Raw genomic sequence first — 18596 nt, 5'->3', positions numbered from 1 at the left:
AAAATAAAATAAAATAAAATAAAATAAAATAAAATAAAATAAAATAAAATAAAATAAAATAAAATTAAATTAAATAAAATTAAAAAAAAAAATGAAGTTTTCAGCCGGAGCCTCCATCTTCCAGTAATTCACCAAGGGAAAGAGGAGAGGCACCTGCTGGATGTGCTCTAGGTGTTCTAGGAAACATGGAGTTGTTCCGTTGGCTACATACCTGTGATTCTACAAGAAAGCTTTATTTTGGACATCAAGGGAATGGGCACTGTTCAACAAGAAATGTTTCACAAATGTTACCACTGCAAAACTGGAAGAGTACAATGTTACCCAGCATGCTACTTGCATTGCTGTAAACAAACAAGGGCAGATTTTTGCCAGGAGAGTTAATGTATGTATTGAGCAAATGCACTCAAAAGAGCCGAGATAGCTTCCTGAAGTGTGTAAAAGAAAATGATCTGAAAAAGAAGGAAGCCAAAGAGAAAGGTACGTGGGTTCAACTGAAAAGCCAGCCTGCTCCACCCAGAGAAGTACATTTTGGGAGAACCAATGGAAAAGAGCCTGAACTGTTGGAACCCCTTCCCTGTGAATTCCTGGCATGATAAGTGTAAAAAAAAAAAAAACCAAAATAAAACAAAAAAAAAAACAGACCTCAAGACTGGGAAAAAAAAAAAAATAAGGACTCTTTTCTCTTTTACTCGTTTTTTCTATTATTATGAAACATGTAATAGTTTTCCTATGCTTTCATATTATACAAAATTGTTAAGTTTTCTTTTAACAAATTCGTATACATTTAGTCAGTGTATAGTAACTGAGAGCCCCATCCCTTTCTCAGTAAGGACCTATATATTCTTGGAAAAAGGGGAGAATTCAGTATATCAGGGCAAATCTAGGGAGTAGAAAACAGTGCAATGGAAGTACAATTCTAAGGGAAGGATTTAGAATGTTTTTCTCATTTTTTTTAGTGTTTATTTATTTTGAGAGAGGGAGAGACAGGGTGGGGAAGGGGCAAAGAGAGAGGGAGACACAGAATCTGAAGCAGGCTCCAGCTGTAGGCAGAGAGCCTGACACAGGGCTTGAACCTATGAACCGTGAGATCATGACCCAATCCGAAGTTGGTTGCTTAGCCAACTGAGCTACCCAGGATCCCCTAGAATATTTTTAAATTGGAAACATCAACTATTTGGAATTGAAAATCAACTGGAACAGGCTTAAAAACTCACTTTTATATTTTTATTTACTTTTCATGATAGTATCTAAAACGAATAAATCAAATTGACAATGTGTCTAGTTTACAGTAGGGATAATGTACTTCCTTTTGCTCATGGCCTAATTTTTTAAAAGTTCAGATGGGGCGCCTGGGTGGCGCAGTCGGTTAGGCGTCTGACTTCAGCCAGGTCACGATCTCACGGTCCGGGAGTTCGAGCCCCGCGTCAGGCTCTGGGCTGATGGCTCGGAGCCTGGAGCCTGTTTCCGATTCTGTGTCTCCCTCTCTCTCTGCCCCTCCCCCGCTCATGCTCTGTCTCTCTCTGTCCCAAAAATAAATAAAAAACGTTGAAAAAAAAAAAATTAAAAAAAAAGTTCAGATGGCAGGGAATCTGAAGGAAAGTGGGGTAGAACATTTCTTTATGATTTTACTTACCTTATAAACAGAACTGCCTCCCACTACCCAAACCATGTCCACTTTATCTGCTAATTCTGGTTGCTCAGTAAGTTCTAAGGCATCATCCAGACTTTTGGCAAGAAAATGAGCTCCTTGTGGAGGTTCCCTGAATTTACAAAAATTACAAATTACAAATAATGTTTATAAAATCCATTCATACCAGTCAAGTAATCTGAATTGGAATAAGTAATTATAAAACCAAAATCATCATAAATATGAATTCTTTCAGTAATAAACACTTAACATCAATATGGCCTATGACCAATAATTCAAACCATATTTGTGTATGTACGGTCCACAATGAATCAAAAAACAGAAACACTTCTGGTATCTTGTGATATTTATGGTTGAAAAAAATCAGAAGAGTAGTGGTCTCTGGAGGGATGGGGTAAAGATTCACTGGGAAGAGGCATAAGGGAACTTAGGAGGGGTCATGGTAAAATTCTCCATTTTTGATATGGGGTTACATAGGTGCATACATTTGTCAAAATTTAGCAAAAGTACATTTAAGACATGTACATTTCATTGTATGTAATATTTATCTCAAAAGATGGGGCACCTGGGAGGTTCAGTTAGTTAAGCGTCTGACTCTTGATTTCAGCTTATGTCATGATCTCAGGATTCCTGAAATGAAGCCCTGCATTGGGCTCTGCGCTGTCAGCTTGGGATTCTTGCTCTCCCTCTCTCTGCCCCTCCCGAACTTGTGTGTGGGCGTGCTTGCATGTTTGCTCTCTTTCAAAATAAATAAACTTAAAAAAAAAATTGTAAAGAAATATTGAACTCTAGTTAATGATATATATATGCTGAAGTATTTAAGGGAAAACATACGGATGTTTCCATGTTACTCTGAAATGCTTAAAAAAAAAAAAGACCAATGGATGCATGGATGGATGGTAAAACAAGCATAATAAATTGTTAATGGTGGAATCTATGTGTTAGGTATACAGGTGTTTAAGGTTCTTTATGTTTGAAAGATTCATAAAAAATGTTGGAGAGAGAGTAGTATGTTTGAATGTCTGTAGTTTGGAATGATATTCAAACTGTTAATATGTGATGAATGGGGAGTAAAAGACTTTTCATGTTTGAAATATAGAAGTGGATGAAGTATTAATAAGCATGTATATTTTTAAAATTAAAATCCAAAGGAGAAAGAATTAATTTCAGTGTTACATCTTCAGTTTAATTTCTCCCTATCTCCACAACTGTTTATTTTTTCCTGGGGGGGGAGGGGGTGGGTGGAGAGTGATAATTCCCTTTATAATTGAAGAAACATAGAATTTGACTTTCATTGTAATTAGAGAACAGAAATTATAATTCAAAGTCAAGTTCTTAGAGTGATGCTTTAAAAAATTATGTAACTGTCTTTGAACTAGTGCTTATAACAATGATTAATCAACAGCTAATGGAGATTACTAATTCTCTTCACTGCCTCCTCCCTCACCTCCTTCATAGATATTTTACTTATTTCACCCTTTGTCATCTCTAAAGGAGGAAGATAGCACAAAGAATGTATTTTGACTAAAAGCTGAAAAAAGACTCGCACACCAGGGTGAGGTTAAATGAGCCAAGGAAGTCTCTAAGGTGTCAGGGAGGCTGCAGCGAGTAGACTGGACAAGGCTGTGTAGGGGGAGAACTGAGTCTAGATTTGAGCTTGGGGAGAAGGTAGTCTAGCTAAAGTCTAGAATGACAAACAGAGTCCAGGTGGTTTTAGTAACTGAGGATGCTGAAGTCAGAAATGATGACAGGTGTCAGGGAAGAATGAAAAATGGTGGTTTAGGATCTGACATAGTGACTTAGGATCTGACATGAGAGGAGAATTTGAAGAGGTGTCCTAGAAATTGGTGGGTTGTAGCAAAATAATTTAGAAGGTGGTATAAATGTTTGGCGTGGATTCAAAGAAAGGGGACAATCATTCTGTGTAGACTGTGGAACAATGGCTTGAAACGCTTCCAGGGCTTAAGGTGAAGACTCCTTTTTTACCCTTTTGTAATGAGTCTGTTAAAGGAAAACAAAGACTAGATTAAGGATTTGTTTCAGATTTTAATTATCATAAAGACATGGAGGAAATGCTTCTGCAAAATGTTATTCCTTAGCAGTTTAGGAATGTTTGAAACACTTGACCCAAGATGGGTATAAAAATATAAGCAAAAAGTTGAGCTAATGTTTGAGCTAATTAGGCCACTGTGTTCACTGTGTTAAAGCACAAATCCTAGGAACACAGTGAATAGTATATGGCAAACACTCAATACTGTGACTTATTTCATTGCCCACTTTCCTTCCTCTATTTATCTCAGACTAAGAGAGATTGCATTCCCTGACAAGAGAGTTGGTATGTGGTTCCATATGTAGTCAAGCATGTGGACATCTTTGATATCTTGTTTCAAACTTAGAATCTTAGCTCCTGAAGAGGGCTGGCATGAGGACTAAGAGATAATGCAAAGCAGTAGGCACACCAGTGATACTTCCATCCTTCTCCCTTCTCCCGAGAAGCTGCTTTTTACCTGGATAGTTACATTAGAAAGATCTAACATGTGAGGACCCATTTGCTCTCCCAAGTAGTGGGAACAGGTAGTACTTTATATGCATCAGACTAGCAGTCCTATGTAAGTACTTTTATTCCTTTTTATAGATGATATTGAGGCTGAAGGATTCAGTGGCCAGTGGTTATAGATCTAGGAAATGGTGGACCTGAGATTTGAACTCCAGCAGCCTGACACTGGGAGTCCGTGTGTTACAACTCCCTACATAGACAAGGGATTCAACCGGTGGCCATAGGCTACAAAGGTGTCAAATTCTCGTCCCCTCAGACCTCAGGATGGTGTGGCCTAGTTTAGCAGAGCCTTAAGACCGGTGTCCTCTGGCCGTGAGCAGCCTCATTTGATTACCTCAGGGTACCATATAAACATTATCTTTTCTCACTGTGCCTGATGTGAAAGATGATGTGGCAGATGGAACTCTGGCTCGATTTCCTAGACTGTTGGGAAAGCACTTAAAAAACAAAAAACCCTAGGCTAGAATCATATCTTAACCAGAATTCAAAAATATGTTCAATTTCAGACCTTTCAAACTCAGTCTCTGAAACAGAATTTCCAACTAAAATTAAAATTGGTTCAAGCATGCTCCATCCTCATAATCGAATACTATGTACCCACTAAAAATATTCATAGAAATGAATCTTTCCATATATCAAATGGGGAAAAAAAGACAGGTTACAAAGTGATATTATGTGGGATCATCCTATTTTTATAAATCACCTAAAGACCATCCATTCTGTAAAAATTTCTGAACCCCTGCTTTGCTAGGGGATATACTAAGTGCTGGGATATACTAAGTGCCACTGTACCAGTGGCAGGCAGAGGTGTATCTCAGCAGTGGCCATAGTATGAAAAGGATATGCGATGGGGATGTGTGGAGGATGCCAGGTAGGCAGAGGTGGTACATCATCTGGGTGGGGTGATGAAAGAGAATACTCCTTGGAGAATGATCCCTTAGCTGACAGTCTCAAAGGAGATAAAAACATGTGCAAGACACGGAAGTGATGGATGACCATAGAGGATACTGAGGCTTATACTGAAGTTACAGAAGTTATTTATTTAACACAAGAAAGCTCCAAGAAAGTTGAAGGTAGAAGTAGTATGTAGTGAGGTTTAAAACAGTAAGGGGTAGCACAACAGAGCAAGGTCTTGAGACCAGGAGAAAACGGGAGTCTAGGATAAAGTGGTGGGGGCAGACGGAGGATTCTGGTTGACAGGAGGGGATTTTTGACTCAAGACTGTGGGAAGGAAGAACAAAGTGATAGATTAGGGCAAAAAATGAGATCACAAGCCTGCTCATTGTGCTCCCGTTACTATTTTCTATTAGAGACCAAAGGTAATTCTGCCAAAATAGAAAAGCTGGGACAGTAGGATCTGATATTGATAGGGTCCTTTCTGTGTGCCATAAACTTAACATAAAAAATTTCAATTAATCCTCAAAATCACCCTAAGAAGTTCTCATTATTAATCCCATTTAGTAGAAAAGGAAACTGTCATTCAGCAAGGCATCAAGTTAATAGGTACCAGACCAGGTATTAGAAGCCAGGTTGGTAACTCTTTGCTGTACCAAGTGTGTGAATAGTGAGGACAGAAGAGAGAAAGCTTTAATCACTGTGGAGAATATGACTGTAAAAAATTATTATACTATGAGATGTCAAATAGCTTTCATGAGTTGAAGACAATTTACAACATCTTATATCATGAAGGAAATTTTGGATTTACTAAAGATGCTGTCAAAGCTATAGCACTGTGGTAAAATTTATTTAATTTTTGGTTCCAAAGCCTTAAAAAATTACTTTATTGTGCTATAAGTTATATACCATTCAATTTATCCTTGAGGATTCAACTTCTTACATTGGAGGGTGGTGGTGAAAAACTGAGTATTTCTAAAAGCTTGCCTGAGCAATAGCGATTACATGGGTAAATCTCTCCCCTTTAATTCAGAATCTAGCACTGTATGGCATAGAGCAGGTGCCCAGGTTATGTGTGTAACTGACCCCCAAGTAGGGAAGCAGAAGGAAGCACAAAAAATAAACTCTAAAATGTTTTCCTAACTGGTATGTTTATTTCCTCGGAATAACTGATAATAAAAACTCTGAAATTTTCTGTCTTAAAAAAAACAAGTGAAATATAGCAACAAATGTTATATAAGAAACAACCAAACCCAATTACATGCACAACAGTGGGGGGGGGGGTCATAAAGAAGAAATTAGACTCATCATTTGTGGAGATTTGCTGGCTCAATTGAATATCCCCCCCCCACTGAGATTTGTTTATATCTGTTGTAGCTCAAGCTAGCCATAAATAAACTTGAGTAGTATTCAAGAAGATGTTACTAAAGAGTCTCTGGGAATGGCTACAGTCTGTGAATTTGGATTCTACCAAGTAAAAAAGATAATCAGAATATCCTAGCAACCAGAATAAAGAGAACAGTATAAAGACTGAGGCAGATGGCAAGATGTACATCAACTTATTCCTCATCATCCAAGGCCATCAATGCAAATATTCTGGTATACTTTCTTTCATGTTTTTACCTGTGCCATTCTAGAGGGGATTTGGGAAAAAAAAATCTATATAAGCCTGAACCCCCTTGGCCTACAGTTGTATAATGTTTTTTTCCCGCTCATAGTGTGATGGTCTTTGATGTGTTCACTTGGCTGGGCTATAGTCCTTAGTTATTGAGACACTAATCAAAGTATTACTGTAAAGGTATTTTGTAGAAGTGATTAAAGTTGATAAATCGACTTCAATCTGGGTAGGCAGGATTGAATCAGTTGAAAGGCCTTAAGAGCAGCTCCTCCAGCTTCCCTGAAGAAAAAATTTCACCTGCAGATAGCAGTTTCAGACCCTGCTGAAGAGTTCCAGCATGCCCTTTCTGATGGTGTACCCTACAGAGTTTTGGACTTGCCTAGCCAGCACCACAAATGTGTAGGCCAATTCCTTGTAATAAAGTCCCCAGGGCATTTCCAGGCATCAGGAACTATCTACTCCAATGTTAGATTGGAGGACAGGAAAATTCCTAGCAGAAGCTAACTGGAGACACTTCTCTTTCTTCAGGATCCCTAGGTCAATTCCAATACTTTCATTTTTTTCACCTGTAGACATTGCATAAAGAATACAAGTACAAAATATTATTTGGGTGTTGTGGTAAACTAGGAATAATCGGGCACAAGGTTATGACTGATTTTTAGCCCATCCTAAAATTTCTATCTTACTGTATCCAGGGCAGGGTATGGAGAGGGGATAAACCACTTAATCTTGGTAAACCCCAAAACATATGTGAAACTAGAAAAAAGTTATTAACTGTATTGTATACATGATAATTGAGCCTATTGAGTAACAGTTCAAGGAAACTGGCAAAGCTGTTACCTCAGTGAGATTTAATGTAACTTTTCAGAGTGGTGAAATCAATCACTTAAGTAGCAGAGTGAAATTATTGTCATGTGGCATAAATAACTGCTTATTCATTTTCTGTAATCACCTTTATGACATTAAGCAGCGTGATCAATAGCGCTATATTTATACAATTTTGTTTTGTCATACACAGACCTCTACCATAAGAAATGGGACATGATTTTTTTGTGGTGAATTTGTGATAATACTTACTTGAGGTCTCTACTGAGAACTATATTAATTCTGTCCTTTAAAGGTCGATTCTTCTCCGGAATAGAGAACCATGTCTTTCTACCCATAATCACCAAATTCTGTTTACCTAGAAAATCACATAAAAATAAGTATATTCTGGGAGTATACATTTATATTTTCATATATTCATTTATATGTGCAGAGATAGGATTGTCACAGTGACATCTAGTGGATCTGCTTTAAAAATTAAAACTTAAAACAGGCTTACAAAATTGACATTTATCACCCATTTCCTAAATATACTATTTTTCTCTTTGGTGTTATCTGATTTATATCCAATATTTAGTTTTAATCAATTGCAATTATGTATAATAGTGAAGAGCCAAGATTCTGGGGCAAAGTGCTGAAACTGAATGTATTCAGTCATCTACTAGGCAAGTCACGAATCTTCTATGCCTTATGTTAATGGAGATAACAGTAGTTCCTAGTTCTAGGGTTATTGTGGGGATTGAGAATTTAGAACATCTAGTAAGTACCGTTTAACTGTTTGATGTAATAGTATTATTCATTTGTATACTTTGTATTTATATTAGTAGCCATACTTTTAAAGATAGCTGTTTAGGATTCCACTCAATTAAAAAGCCAAAGTGCTTTCAATTGTGCCTCTATTTTTTAAGTAAAATGCTTCTATAGAAACTTTATACACCTAACTTCCATTTTTCATATAATTATGTGGAAGAAAAATCTTGGGAGTCAGATATCTGGATCAAAGGAATACACACATTTCTATAACTCTGGGTATGTTCTGGCAGGCTATCAAAAGAAGTGCACATGTCTGTTTTAAAGAATCATCATGTGGGGCGCCTGGGTGGCGCAGTCGGTTAAGCGTCCGACTTCAGCCAGGTCACGATCTTGCGGTCCGTGAGTTCGAGCCCCGCGTCGGGCTCTGGCCTGATGGCTCAGAGCCTGGAGCCTGTTTCCGATTCTGTGTCTCCCTCTCTCTCTGCCCCTCCCCTGTTCATGCTCTGTCTCTCTCTGTCCCAAAAATAAATAAACGTTGGAAAAAAAAAAAGTTTTTTTAAAGAATCATCATGAGTTTGAATTTCTTTAAACAAAAATACTAACATTTACAAAATACAAGTACACTATGCATTTTTCTGTATTTTACATCATTACTCATAACCAAATTATCACCTCCAAATGTGGAGACAAATTTTTTTCCTCTAAGAATTAAAACCCCAATAATTCATGGTGCCCCCTGTAGAATATGCACTGCATTTTCAAGGACAGAGCTTTAAGTGTTAATAAGGAGATATCAGTGATCAAAAATAACAGAGCCAAAAGGTGAGGAATTCTGATGAGAAATGGTACAGACTTGGCCTAACAACAAATGTGGAGATAATGAGTGAAGAGCATAGGAAGACATTGGAAAAAAATTTAAAAAAAAAGAAAGAAAAAGAAAAAAGAGCAAAAAGCCAAGTCAACCTTGGTATCCTTTCATCCACTCATCAAAGAAACACTGTGTTTACTGAAAGCAAGTGAATAGGCCAGGTGTTGGATGCTTTTCCTATTACTAGATCATACACTGGATTCTAGAGTGGTTCATGTCAATTCTTTAGCTTCAAGCTCCTGCTATCTTGTCTCTACCGGTGACCTAAGTGCAAAATCCAAGGACCTTGTACCTGTCCAGTTAAAATTATGCTGCATCTGCTTTCTGATTGACTGTTTGTCTTTTACTCTACTATTTCTTCTCCTATGACCAAATATGTATCTCTTAGGTTTTCAACGGGCATCTCACCACTATATTCTCTTCCATGGTTGTCCTCTCCAGTGGCTCAATTCACCCACTTTGCTGTACCTGAAATTATCCTGGAGATCCCACAAATTCCTTAAACCTCAAAATTATCATTACACCTGCACACTCTTCTCCACTTCTTTATTCTCCATGTCACCCAGACTCTCAAACTGAAGATCTGAGAGTTCATCCTTGATTCTTTCCTGCATCACCTTCACCTTTCTGATCTCCACATCGAGTTCATGGAACTGTTTCTTTTTGTTGTTGTTTTTTTACTTTTATCTTCTTCACTGCCTTCCAGGCCCTACCATCGCTTTTAGCAGCTATGCCAAAGGCCTCCTCTGGTCTCCTTCCCTGCTCTTTCACTAAAGCCTGTACCTAGCTGCTAATTCTGCCCAGTACCTCAATTTACGCGTGCCCACATAAAATTTCAAATAACTTTTTTTAAAAAAACGTGACAAACCTTGGGAACTGCGTATAAATCACTGGTAAGACAAAAGGTCCCAGATTAACATGGAAAACTTTTTATTTAAGTAAAATTGGCACTGATAAGCTTACTCAAGCAAGATGTTTCCCAAACCTCAATCACTTAAAAATCCCACATTACCTTCTACGGATGAGGTTGTGGTCATCCTTTGGAAATACTTGAATTCATTCCTATAAATTAGACAAACAGGGTTACTCAGAACATTATCTGGTAGGCTCAAGCCGTAACCCTCCCGACAGACGCTGCACTGGGGGGGTGGGGAAAAGTCCTCGCCGGGCAACAGGAGCAGGACGGAAATCGAGAACTTGGCCGGCCGGCTCCAGATGGCGGAAGGAAGCCCTGGCCCAGCTCTTGCCTGCTCAGGTGAAAAGTCCGATCCCATCCTCCCAACCGAGAGTGTCTGTTAGGCCCCGCCCTGGTGCCGCGATCAAAAGCAAACCGCGCCAGTTCTCCCCGTCCCCCAACACCCAATCCAGCTCCGGGCCCGTAGGTACCTGAGCGGCGGCCAAGGCAGGTCCCCGTTCTTGCCGATGCCCATGTTCTGGGACACAGCGACGATACAGTTTAGCGGACGAACCATGACAGCCGCTGTGCACACCACACCGCTTGCTCACGACCCTGGGAATCCCGGCCGAGCTTGGCGCGAAATTGCAGCCATCCCGCCCCCTCGGTCCTATTTGTGCAGCCGAGACCCCGCCCCCTGCCCCGGCGCTCGGCAGGGTCGTGACGTGCTCGCGCACGCAGACTTGGGGAGCTGCGGTGGCGTGCTCGCGCTCCCGCCTGGGCCCTGCCCCAGTGGCGTCAACCTGTGCTCTGCGATGTCGGGTCGGAAGCCTGCCTCTAGTCGCGCCGCTGCCGCCGGCCCAGCCCCTGCAAGGCAAGAGGTTTTGAGCAGATTCTTCCAGTCTACGGGAAACCTGAAATCCACTACGTCCCCCACGGGTGCAGTCCCGAAGGCCGGCCCTGACTCTGATTCCGCAGCGCCCCTAGCGTCCACTCTCCCGCCTCAGTTGCCGCCACACGTGGTGGGTTCGGTCCAGGACTTGGCGGGGCCAGCGGGGTAGATGGGGCGGGACTAGATGGGCGGGGACGGTGCTTGTGGGTGGAGCAGGAGGAGATGGGAGCAGTACGCGAGAATCGACGAGATGAGCCGGCCCGATGAGATAGGGGCGGGGCTCAAAAGGGAGAAGGCGGGAAAAGCCCGGCTGGTCTCCTTTAAAAATGTAGTTCAAAGATTGTACTTTCCACTTGGAGTAATAGACTCGAGGCCAAGATCACACGAGTTCTTAATGGCAGACCTGAGAGAGGAACAGAGGGCTCCTGACTTCCTCTCTGATGGCGGTAGTGGCCTGTGGGCAAAGGATACATCTTTTAACCTCCATTCTGCCTCCTTTTTTTAAAAAAAAAAAATCTGGATTGAAAGTTGAAGAGGAGCTTTATATACCTTATTTATATGTACTTGGTTAGGTGACTGGAAGAAAATTGCCACTGAATCGCTAGTTTTTAAGGGTGCAACAGTGGTGCTAATATTCTCAAGCGACTAGGGTATAAAGGCAGTCATATTGTGCAGTTCCTCGGTGACTGTACTCCTTACAGCTAAGATTGTAAAGTTTGATAGACAATTTGGGTTAAGTTACTTAAGGTGGTGCAGATGTGAATGGTTAGTCATTGGTTCCTTTCTGTTGCTTGCCACCTTTCAACCGAGTAAGTTAAGTTTGTTTTTTTCTTACCAGGGACACTGCCACCAGGGAAAACCTCAGGGTGAGCCCCTCACTGGGTCTCCCTGGTACAGTATTTTTAAACTGAGAATATGGAAAGGGATTGCAGACTGGCTTTAAGCCACCTTCCAAGTTTGTTTTGTTTGGTTGTTTTATTTATTTTGAGAGAGATAATGAAAGCAATTGGGAAGGGGGCAGAGACAGAGGGAGACAGAATCCTAAGTAGGCTCTGCACTGCCAGTGCTCGTCAAACTCACAAACCCATGAGATCATAACCTGAGCCCCTCCAGTGCGCCTACTGAGCCACCCAGGTGCCCACACCCTCCGAGTTTTAATACGGATGGGGTGACAGCTACTTCAGAGTCTTCCTTTCATTTATATTTCTTCCAGAGAGTGATTGCTCCTCTCCTGTCTTTGATTTTTGATGATAGTCTACATTTTCATGAATACACCAAGATTTTATTTTATACCTAACATTTAGAGGTTATTTGGTGAAGATCTTAATTTTTGACAGGTTTCCTACCAGCACATAGGTCATAATCTTATGGTATTTTTGGTGGTGAACATAAGCCAAGTTTGTATATGAATCAGTTACATTACAATTCACAATTCGAAAATGATAGTGTTCTTTTATTATCTACTTAATTTCACCTTTACTAAATTGATTTTTTTTTAAAGGTATTTTATTTAACATAGGTAAGTAGGATGATTCAGGTTTTATAATCTGTGATAGGTGAAGGCTGACTGAGTACATAAAGCTATCAGTCTTAGTTCTAATTAACTGTAGCAGGGCTTGAGGTGCTGAGGTTCATGACCTGCCAGTCTTTACATTGTCTTTCATGATGGTAAAGACAGTTCACCCACAGTTCTTTCTAGAGCTGAAAGTATTTGATTCTGTGAAGAATGAAAGGCAAAGACCTTGTCATTCAGAAGTAAGGTTTAAATTATTTTGCATACATCAAGTTTTGAGATTAGACATAACATATCACTTTCCAATATAGGTTGTGGAAGTGGGCAGAAGTAAAAAGAGACCACTGGAGAATGATGGGCCTGTTCAAAAGAAAGCAAAGAAAGTCCAAGAAAAGGAAGGAGGGAGTGATTCAGTAATGTCTGGGAATGTTGGTGAGTCTTGGGGCGAGGAGTTTTCATTCTCAGGAGTCATGACACTGACACTGTATTCTCCAAAGAGCAGAGGAGGTTATTGGAGAGTTGTGCCATTTTTTCCCTTTGTGGAAAAAAGATCTCCATTGCGCTTGAGTAGTGTGGACCCTCCATATGTGGTGGTGTGAGTAGGAGGTTGGGGGAGTGGAGGTAGAGCTGGAATTCTGGAATTTGCTGTGGTTCTTCCCATTTTCTGTTTTATTTCTCCTACCTAATTTTTTGTCCTGATTTTTAAAAATGTTTATTTTGAGAGAAAGAGAGAGAGTGAGTGAGAGAGAATCCCAAGCAGGCTCCATGCCCAGTGCAGAGCCTGATGTGGGACTTGATCCCACGACCATGAGATCATGACCTGAGCTGAAATCAAGAGTTGGATGCTTAATTGACTAAGCCACCTAGGCGCCTCTGTCCTGATTTTAAAAGTTTTATGAAAATTTCAAACATAGAAATGTACAAGGTAGACCATGAAAGGACACTATAGTCACTCCCTTTTAGTGAGGCCTTATGGTAACACATATTTTGTATGTTATGTATATTATATGCTGTATTTTTAGACCAAAGTAAGCCAGAGGAAACAAAATGTTATTAAGAAAATCATAGAAAATATATTTACAGTAGTGTACTGTTATTTATTGAAAAAAATCCCCAGTAAGTGGACCTGTGTAGTTCAAACCATGCTGTTTAAGGGTCAACTGTATTTTATAAATTGTATTATACTGTATGTACTAATTTACAGCTATCATTTTGCACTTAACAGAACACTTCAAATAGTTTTCAATGTCAAGGACATGTAGATCTACCCTGTGCTTTTTTAGCATGGCAGTGTTCTTTCTGTATGCTAAAAGTCTTTAGATAAAACCACCATTCTTGAGCTCGTGTACTTCTGGGGGTGGTGTTGGATTTATAGATGGCTGAGCAATGTTTCTTTAGTTTTTGGCCTCAGAGAGCTTGTTATGAGATGACAGAAAATGCTTCTTTCTTTATTATCCCTCAAAATGAGGTAGAGAATGAGACAAAAGAAAAGCCGAAAAAGTCTCATTTTAGTGGGTCAGCAGAAAGGTATCTATCCTTCCTCAGAAGGTAAAATTTGGATTTGGGGTCAGCATGAAAGCCTTAGTATGAAATAACTATAGAGATGGGAAGGTATGCTTAAAGAGAAAGATAAATCTGATAATACTCTTTCTGTTGTCAGTAAGGCAGTCGACTTAGGATGTTTTGAAATAAGACCTTTGCTACTTGTTAAAAATGGCGCCGGGAAAAAGGGAAAGGAACATCTACCAGTCAAGCTCTTCCATTTGGTTTCCAGTCTTATTAGACCTTGTGCTTCATTTTCAATCAGTTCTCCTGCTGTGTTTTCACATTCAGTAATCTTCTGTGGTGTCTAATTTGCCATAAATCTCGTTCAGTGAAATGTTCGTTTCAGATATTATACTTTTCACCCTTAGAATTTCTACTTCTTTTAAAAAACACTCCTGTTTGTCTGTGTGAATTATATCTCAGTAGAGCTGTTACCAAAAAAAAACCCCAACAAAAACCCAAAAAAAAAAACCAAAAAAACCCACAAAACAAAAAACAAATTCAAAGAAACAAAACTTCCCTTTTGTTTTTTATTTTTTTTAATTTATTTTGTTCTTGTTTTTTTTCTTTACTTTTTTGATTATGTGGAATATATTTATAATATCATGTCTCTCTATGGTAATTCTGTCATCTCTGTCATTTTTGGGTCTGTAACCCTTGACTGTTATTTCCTTCTTTTTTCATGTCTAGAAATTGTTTGGATCACAGATACTTTGGACTCTCTGTTAATTACATGTTAGGTTTTGTGTTTCTTTAACAAACGTTGGATATTGTTCTTGCAAGCAGTTAAATTCTTCGTGGATTTGTTTGATTTTTTTAAGAATTGCTTTTAAATTTTGGAAGAGAAGATTTAGAGTAGTTCTTAAAGTTTGATTTTCTAGAGTTAGAAAGGAGTGCTCGGTAGCAGTAGCACATTATTTTGTAGTATTTCTACTACCGGGAGACAACAGACATTAATAACCTTTAGAACATAGGTAATAGTGAAGGATAGTAACACTTTTAGGAGATGATGAGGTTTGAGTATTTATTATCTTTGTTTTTAATATAATTTATTTAATTGTAAGTTTATATAATCTAATTTGTAATAATGGCTGTGTTTGACAACTGGTTCACAAAATTCTTAAAGATTTAACAGTTGCCTCTAGTAAGTAAGCCAGTATCAACTGGCCACATCCAATACACCACTAGTATGTAAGCTAGTTTGAGTTTTCTCATAGTTTGAGTCTCCAAGGATAACCACCCGGAGGGAGAGTCAGACAAAAGCTGTATTGATTTTAAGATCTAGCTCCAGAATTTACATAGTGTTGCATCTGTATAACTGTCTTGGTTGAGTTAGTTACAAAGATCTGTCTTTATTCAATGGGAGAGAACATATAGATCATGTCTCTCAGGATCATCAGCATCACATTGTAGGAAGAGCAAATGGGATGGGATATGTATGTTTGGCCATTTTTGATAAATAAAATCTCCTACATTGCTCAAAATTCAGACGACATTTTCTGTTATTACTACCACATCTTCGTTATCCATTCATCTGTTGGTGGACATTTGGGCTCTTTCCATACTTCAGTTATTGTCGATAGCACTGCTATAAACATTGGAGTGCATGTGCCCCTTTGAAACAGCACACCCATATCCCTTGGATAAATACCTAGTAGTGCGACTGCTGGGTCCTAGGTAGTTGTATTTTTAGTTTTTTGAGGGACCTCCATACTGTTTTCCAGAGTGGCTGCACCATACTGCATTCTCAACAGCAGTGCAAAAGAGATCCTCTTTCTCTGTATCCTTGCCAACATCTGTTGTTGCCTGAGTTGTTAATTTTAGCCATTCTGGGGGCGCCTGGGTGGCTCATTCGGTTAAACGTCCGACTTCAGCTCATGTCATGATCTCTCGGTTTGTGATTTCAAGCCCCTCATCGGGCTCTGTGCTGACAGCTCAGAGGCTGGAGCCTGTTTTGGATTCTGTGTCTCCTCCTCTCTCTGCCCCTCCCCTGTTCATGCTCTGTCTCTCTCTGTCTCTTAATAATAAATAAATGTTTAAAAAAAATTTTAGCCATTCTGATGGGTGTGAGGTGGCATCTCATTGTGATTTTGTTTGTATTTCCCTGATGATGAGAGATGTGTCGGCCATCTGGAGTCTTCTTTTGGAGAAGTGTCTATTCATGTCTTTTGCCCATTTCTTCACTGAATTATTATTTTTTGGGGGGCATTGAGTTTGGTAAGTTCTTTATAGATTTTGGATGCTAACCCTTTATCTGATATGCCATTTGCAAATATCTTCTCCCATTCTGTTGGTTGCCTTTTAGTTTTGCTGATTGTTTCCTTTGCTGTGCAGAAGCTTTTTATCTTGATGAAGTCCCATGCATTCATTTTTGCTTTTGTTTCCCTTGACTCCAGAGACCTCCTGACTAAGAAGTTGCTATGGCCAAGGTTAAAGGGTTTTTTGCCTGCTTTCTCCTCTAGGATTTTGATGGCTTCTTGTCTTACATTTAGGTCTTTCATCCATTTTGAGTTTATTTTTGTGCATGGTGTAAGAAAGTGGTCCAGGTTCATTCTTCTGCATGTTGCTGTCCAGTTTTCCCAGCACCTCTTGCTGAAGAAACTGTCTTTATTCCGTTGGATATTCTTTCTTGCTTTGTCAAAGATTAGTTGGCCATACGTTTGTGGGTCCATTTCTGGGTTCTCTATCCTGTTCCATTGATCTGAGTGTCTGTTTTTGTGCCAGTACGATACTGTCTTGATGATTACAGCTTTGTAATACGGCTTGAAATCTGGGATTGTGATGTCTCCAGCCTTGGTTTTCTTTTTCAGGGTTGCTTTGGCTATTCGGGGTCTTGTCTGGTTCCATACAAATTTTAGGATTGTTTGTTCTACCTCGTGAAGAATGCTGGTGTTATTTTGATAGAAATTGCATTGAATATGTAGATTTCTTTGAGCTGTATCTACATTTTAACAATATTTTTTCTTCCAATCCAGGAACATAGAATATTTTTCCATTTTTTTTGCCTTCTTTAATTTCTTTCATAAGCTTTCTCTAGTTTTCAGTGTATAGATTTTTCACCTCTTTGGTTAGATTTGTTTCTAGGTATTTTATGGTTTTTGGTATAGTTGTAAATGGGATCGATTTCTTGATTTCTCTTTCCATTGCTTCATTATTGGTGTGTAGGAATGCAACTGATTTCTGTGCATTGATTTTATATCTTGCGACTTTGCTGAATTCATGGATAAGTTCTAGAAGTTTTTTCGTAGAATCTTTTGGATTTTCCATATAGGGTATCATGTCTGCGAAGAGTGACTTCCTCCTTGCTGACTTGGATGCCTTTATTCATTTGTGTTGTCTGATTGCTGAGGCTAGGACTTCCAATACTAGGTTGAATAACTGTGGTGAGAGTGGACATCCCTGTTGTGTTTCTGACCTTAGGGGGAAAGCTCTCAGTTTTTCCCCATTGAAGATGATATTAGCGATGGGTCTTTTCTATATGAGTTTTATGATCTTGAGGTATGATCCTTCTATTCCTGCTTTCTCGAGTCTTTTTATCAAGAAATGATATTGTATTTTGTCAAAAGCTGTCTCTGTATCTATTGAGAGAATCATGTGGTTCTTGTCCTTTCTTTTATTGATGTGATATCACATTGATTGTTTTGTGATTATTGAACCAGCCCTGCATCCCAGGTATAAATCCCATTTGGCCATGGTGAATAATTATTTTAATGTATTGTTGGGTCCGGTTGGCTAGTTGTTGAGGATTTTTGCATCCATGTTCATCAGGGAAATTGGTCTGTAGTTCTCCTTTTTAGTGGGGTATTTGGTTTTGGAATCAAGGTAATGCTGGCTTCATAGAAAGAGTTGAAAGTTTTCCTTCCATTTCTATTTTTTGGAACAGCTTCAAAAAATAGGTGTTAACTCTTCTTTAAACGTTTGGTAGAATTTCCTTGGAAAGGCTTCTGGTCCTGGACTTTTGTTTTTTGGGGGATTTTTGATTACTGATTCGATATCTTTACTGGTTATGGATCTGTTCAAATTTTCTATTCCTGTTTCAGTTTTGGTAGTTTAAATGTTTTTGAGAACTTGTCCATTTCTTCCAAATTGCCCAATTTATTGGCATATAATTGGTCATAATATTCTCTTATTTGTATTTCTGCAGTGTTGGTTGTGATCTCTCCTCTTTCATTCTTGCTTCTGTTTATTTAGGTCCTTTTTTTTTTCTTTTTGATCAAACTGGCTAGGGGTTTATCAATTTTGTTAATTCTTTCAAAGAACCAGCTCCTGGCTTCCTTGATCTGTTGTACTGTTTTGTTGTTGTTGTTGTTGTTGTTGTTGTTGTTGTTGTTGTTGTTTCAATAGCGTTGATTTCTGCTGTTCATTCTTTAATAGGATGTGCTTTTGTCTCCCAAGTATTGATTGTCTTTCCAAATTTTTTCTTGTGGGTGATTTTGAGTTTCATAGTGTTGTGGTCTGAAAATATGCACAGTATGATCTCACTCTTTTTATACTTGTTGAGGTCTGATTTGTGTCCCAGTATGTGATCTATTCTGGAGAGTGTTCCATGTCCACTTGAGAAGAATGTGTATTCTGCTGCTGTAGGATG

The 18596-nt window shown here is 39.1% G+C and overlaps 2 protein-coding genes across 10 annotated transcripts in view; one reads left to right on the top strand and one right to left on the bottom strand.

Moving 5' to 3' along the window:
• Nucleotides 1-10660, bottom strand: part of DHFR (dihydrofolate reductase) — a 24053-nt gene extending 13393 nt beyond the window's left edge. For all 5 annotated transcript variants that reach the window (XM_040449733.1, XM_040449753.1, XM_040449744.1 and 2 more), the window contains exons 1-4: nucleotides 10550-10660; nucleotides 10176-10225; nucleotides 7795-7900; nucleotides 1634-1760 (exon numbers count right to left, since the gene is read on the bottom strand). In XM_040449733.1, the coding sequence (XP_040305667.1) occupies nucleotides 1634-1760; nucleotides 7795-7900; nucleotides 10176-10225; nucleotides 10550-10635 (369 nt within the window). In that variant the 5' untranslated portion in view covers nucleotides 10636-10660. The remainder of the gene's footprint in view (nucleotides 1-1633; nucleotides 1761-7794; nucleotides 7901-10175; nucleotides 10226-10549) is intronic.
• MSH3 (mutS homolog 3) overlaps nucleotides 10565-18596 on the top strand; it is a 186484-nt gene continuing 178452 nt past the window's right edge. For 4 of the 5 annotated variants that reach the window (XR_005782947.1, XR_005782945.1, XM_040449655.1 and 1 more), the window contains exons 1-2: nucleotides 10565-11080; nucleotides 12775-12895. Coding sequence is in view for 3 of the 5 variants with exons in the window: in XM_040449655.1 (XP_040305589.1) it covers nucleotides 10586-11080; nucleotides 12775-12895 (616 nt within the window). In the remaining 2 variants the exon portion in view is untranslated. The remainder of the gene's footprint in view (nucleotides 11081-12774; nucleotides 12896-18596) is intronic. The other variant, XM_040449648.1, reaches the window with a different exon arrangement.

Source organism: Herpailurus yagouaroundi, unplaced genomic scaffold, assembly GCF_014898765.1.
Source record: "Herpailurus yagouaroundi ecotype Mexico unplaced genomic scaffold, PumYag 29, whole genome shotgun sequence".
Lineage (NCBI taxonomy): Eukaryota > Metazoa > Chordata > Mammalia > Carnivora > Felidae > Herpailurus > Herpailurus yagouaroundi.
Note: the sequence above shows the minus strand (reverse complement) of the source record. Positions and strands in the feature narration are given on the sequence as shown.